Genomic DNA, 5,000 nt, shown 5'->3' on the forward strand with positions numbered 1-5,000 from the left:
GGAAGGAGTGGGTGAAGAGGGGTGTTGAGGGGATCGCCTTCACCATCAGAATCAGGTAATGGAGGGGAGGGAGAGGGGGGAGGGGGGATAAGGGGAGGAGGGGAATGGAGGAGAGAGAGAGGGAGGGAGGGGGGTGGAGAGGGGGTGAGGGGGAGGGGAGAGGGGAGGAGGGGGAAGGAGTGGGTGAGGGGTGTTGAGGGGGATCGCCTTCTCTGCCATCAGAATCAGGTAATGAGGGGGAGGGAGTGAGGGAGCAGTGGGAGGGGTGGAAAGGAGGGAGGGAAGGGGGGATAAAAGGGTGGGGTGGGGATGGTGAGGGGGGGAGGGAGAAGAGGAGTGAGGGAGGGAGGAGGGATGAGGAGGAAGGGGAGGGAAAGTGTAGTAGGGGGATGGAAAGGGGTGGGGTGGAGGGGGAAGAAGGGAGGGAATGTGGGAGAGTGGGGGAGGGGGAGGGGGGGAGGTGGAATGGAGAGGAAAGGGTGAGGGAAGGGGTGGAAAGGAGGGAGGAGTGGATGGAGAGGGTGTGACAGGGGTAGAAGGGTGGGATTGAGGGGGAGTGGAAGGGGGTGGAGAGGAGAGGAAAGGGTGAGGAGGAGGGAAGGGTGGAGAGGAGGGAAGGTGAGGAGGAGGAAGGGTGGAAGGATGAGGAGGGAAGGGTGGAAGGATGAGGGGGAGGGAAGGGTGGAATGGAGGAAGAGGGAGAGGGGAAGGGGAGGGGGAAGAGGGGAGGGAGGGAAGGGGAGGAAGGACGGAAGGGTGGGGTGGAGAGGGGGGAGTGAAAAGTGGAAACGATGTAGGGAGGGGCAAGAAAAGTGAGGAGGAGGGAGGGTGGGGGAAGGAGGGGGAGGGAAGGGTGGGTTGGGGTGGTGATGGGGAGGGAAGGGTGGAAAGGAGGGAGGAAGGGGTAAGGAAGGTGAGAAGGAGGGAAGGGGTGGAAATAGGAAGAGAGGGAGGGAAGTGTGGAAAGGAGGGAGGGAAGGGGAGGGAAGGAAGGTCAGGATTGTTGGAGGGAGGGTGTGGAAAGTGTCAGAAATCAGATCATGAGGGTGAGGAGGGAGGGGAGGAGCGAAGGGTGGAAAGGAGGGAGGAGGGAGGGGAATGGAGGGTGAGGGGGAGGGAGAGTAAAGGAGGGGAAGGGTAGGGTGTGGGGGTTAAAAGGCTGCATAATAATAGTAGTAAATGATGTTGATAATGATGATATTAATTACAATAATAGTAGTAGTAGTAAAGATAACAATAATGATAATAATAATGGTGTTAGAAATACCAATGATCATAATGATAATGATAATGATGATAATAAATATGATAATAATAATTATGATAATAATAATAGTAATAATAATAATAATAATAATAATAATAATAGTAATAATAATAATAATAATAATAATAATAATAATAATAATGATGATAATGATAATAATAATAATAAATCATGATGATTTCTGAAATAATAATGATAAAACCGATGATGATGACAATGATAATTTGGATAACAGATATAGAAGCGCAAATTATTTATCCACTATGAATATTTTGCAGAGTATTGATAAAACGCAATTTGCATAAATTACATATATTTCACAATTTGCATAAATTACATATATTTCACAATTTGCATAAATTACGTATATTTCACAATTTGCATAAATTACATATATTTCTCTCCTCCTGATCTGCAATGTTATATACACATGTTATATTCATCAGTCACTCGTGCAATTTATCCAAACTGTGTCTTCAATATAACTATTGCAAGATTTCACTGAATAACTGTGATCATTTATGATTTATTATTGATGAATAGAGAAGCATTTGCATAGTTTATTCATAAGTTATTGGCGTGTGTTGTGTCGGAATGGTGCTTAATTTTTATTTCCCGTTTTCTATATTGTCTTATGGAGGGTAAACTAAAGCATTATTTTTCGTGGCATTTCTTTAGAAGATAGTGAGCATAGCAGCCGTAATGCTGCTGTTACTAAAGCATATGATGATTATGATATTAGTAATAGTAATGATGTTGATAGTGGGAATAACGATGATGATAAATATGGTGATGATGATGATGATGGTGATGATATTAACGATAATAATGATGATGAGAGTGATGATGATGATGGTCAATGAGAATGAGAATCAATGAGAAGTAAAGATATTAATGATATCAACAAGAGAAGTAAAGATATTTGTGATGATGATGATAATAACAAGAAGAAGGAAAAGAACAATGATGATAACGATGATAACAATAATAACCTGTCTATCCAAACAGCCGTTTAACAAGACGTTGTTCACACGTCACTCACCCTCTTCCACTTCCACCCTCCTCCACCCCTCCATCCTACTCCACCCTCCCCCCCTTCCCTACCCTCACCCTCCCCTTCACCTCCCACTCCACTCTACCTCCACCTCCCCTTCCCCCACCATCAACCCTCCTCCACCCTCCCCCACCACCTCCCACTCCACTCTCTCCTCCACCTTTTTACCCCCTCCCCACCCAGCACCCTCCCCCTTCCACCTCCCACCCTAACCCATCCAACCTTCCCCACCCCTCACCCTCCCACCCCACTCCCCCCTCCACCCATCCCCACCTTCCCCACCCCCACTCTACCTCCCACCCCTCATCCGCAGATCATCCACCGGGACATCAAACCCGAGAACGTGTTGGTGAGTCGTCTTGGAGTCGTCAAGCTGTGCGACTTCGGATTCGCTCGCCTCCTTGCCGGACCGGGAGAGTCCTGCACAGACTACGTGGCGACCAGGTGGTACCGGGCGCCCGAGCTGCTGGTGGGGGATACCAAATATGGAAGGTAAGGGGAAGGTGGAAGGTAAGGGGAGGGGGGAGGGGAGTGGGGGTATGTGTGTGGGTTGTGGGATGGGGATTGTTTGGGATGTGTGTGTGTGGGGTGGGGGGTGAGAGATGAGGGGGTGGGGAAAAGTGTGTGTATGTGTGTGTGTGTGTTAGAGAGAGAGAGAGAGAGAGAGAGAGAGAGAGAGAGAGAGAGAGAGAGAGAGAGAGAGAGAGAGAGAGAGAGAGAGAGGGAGGGAGAGAGAGAGGGGGGGGGAGAAAGGGGGAGAGAGAGAGACAGAGATACAGAGAGAGACGAAGATACAGAGAGAGAGAGAGAGAGAGAGAGAGAGAGAGAGAGAGAGAGAGAGAGAGAGAGAGAGAGAGAGAGAGAGAAAGAGAAGAACGGATGTGGAAGGAAAAGAAGGAGTGAGAGAGGGACAGAATGAGGGAAAGGAATGATTGAAGTATCAATTGGTTGTTTAGCCTGTATTGTTGTTCGCTTATTTGTGTGTGTGTGTACGTGCGTTTGTGTGTAATCGCGCGCGCTTATGTATACCCAAGCCTATGTCTACTTAATCTGTTCTTCTACTCGGTCTTTCAATTTTCTCTATTCTATCTTTTGTATTATTTATTAAAAAAAAAAAAGAAAATAAAGAAAATTATGATCCTCCTTATAGATTTTTTTCTCTCCATTTTTTTCCTTCTTTTTTTTCTTTTTTTTTGCCAAGAGATAAGAAGCTTTAACATTAATCACAATTTTCTCTAAAACATCATTATACTCCATCTTTTGACAGTAGATTATTATTTTTTTTTTAGTCCTCTACCCTTTTCCGTTCGTCTCTCACGCGATGTTCTCGGATCCATAATTCTCGGCTCTATCTTCTCTCTCCCTCTATTCGTTCACTGGCACGGGAGGAGTATCGGGTTTTGATAAAGGGAAATGGCTAATTCAGGGAAAAACGCAATCACGATAGCTTTTTGACGTTTGGAGTACTGGCAGAAGGAAATGTTAAATATTGGTTATTTATTTATTTTTTCTTCATTCATTTTTTTGTTTTGTTAATTCTTTAATTTTTCTTGTCTTTTTTTCTTGGATTTTTTTTAATTCTTTATTTTTCTTCTTCTTTTTCTTGGTTTTCTATTTATTATTTATTTTTTCTTCTCTTTTTCTTGTTTTTTTCTATTCATTCTTTATTTGTTTGTAGTCTTTTTTCATGTTGTCCTATTTATTCTTTATTTTTTCTCCTCTTTTCTTCTTGTTTTTCTTGTTTTTGTGGCTTTCTCGTTGTCTTTGTTTTTGTTTTATTGGCTTTTTAAAATCTATTTCTGTGTTGTCTTCAGAATTCTCTGACCTCTCTATTCTTCTCTCTCTCCCCTCCCCTCTCCCCTTCCCCTCCTCTCTCTTCTTCCTTTCTCCCATCCCCTCTCTCCCCTCACTCTCAATTTCCTCTCTCTCCCTTCACTTTCCCTTTCCCCTCCTCCTCCTTCCAATCTAACTCTCCCCTCACTCCCTTTCACCTTTCTCCTTCACTCCCTTTCCTCCCTCTCTCCCCTCCCACCTATCTCCTACCTGACTCTCTTTCACTGTCTCCTTCCTTTTTCCTTCCTTCCTTCACCCCCTCTCTCTCCTTCCTCCCTCTCTCCTCTCTCTCCTCTCTTCACTCTCTCCTTCCTGACTCACACGTTGCGCGTTCTCTCTCTTTCCCTCTCTCCTTCTCTTTTTCCTTCCTCTCCTCTCCCCCTCACTCCCTCTCTCCTCCCTCCCTTTCTCCTTCCTTCCCTCTTTTCCCTCCTCTCCTTCCTTCCCTCTCTTCCCCTCTCTCCCTCCACTCCCCCTTCAATCCTCTCTTTCCTTCTCTCCCCTCTCCCTCTCCTCTCTCCTTCCCCCTCTCCCTCTCTCCTTCCTCCTTCCCTCTCTTTCCTTCTCTCACCTCCTTCCCTCTCCCTCTCAATCCCCTCTCTCCTTCCTCCCTCTCACCTCTCCCCCCTCTCCCCCCTCACTCCCCTCTCTCCTTCCTCCCCTCTCACCTCGCCCTCCCGCCCGCAGAGAGGTCGACGTGTGGGCGTCGGGCTGCCTCCTCTCCGAGATGCTGACGGGGGAGCCTCTGTTCCCCGGCGAGAGTGACATCGATCAGCTGTTCCACATCATACAGACGTTGGGTGAGTAGGGTGTGGGTTTTCGCTTTTTTTTTTTTTTTTTTTGGGG

General features: G+C 46.5%; 1 protein-coding gene across 1 annotated transcript in view; it reads left to right on the forward strand.

Moving 5' to 3' along the window:
* Positions 1-5,000, forward strand: part of LOC113800815 (cyclin-dependent kinase-like 2) — a gene marked incomplete in the record, with an annotated part of 72,084 nt that overhangs the window by 55,466 nt on the left and 11,618 nt on the right. Inside the window, 2 exon segments of the mRNA XM_070113749.1 lie at positions 2,635-2,813; positions 4,842-4,954. Of these exon segments, the coding sequence (XP_069969850.1) occupies positions 2,635-2,813; positions 4,842-4,954 (292 nt within the window).

Source organism: Penaeus vannamei, chromosome 34 (genome assembly GCF_042767895.1).
Source record: "Penaeus vannamei isolate JL-2024 chromosome 34, ASM4276789v1, whole genome shotgun sequence".
Taxonomy (NCBI): Eukaryota; Metazoa; Arthropoda; class Malacostraca; order Decapoda; family Penaeidae; genus Penaeus; species Penaeus vannamei.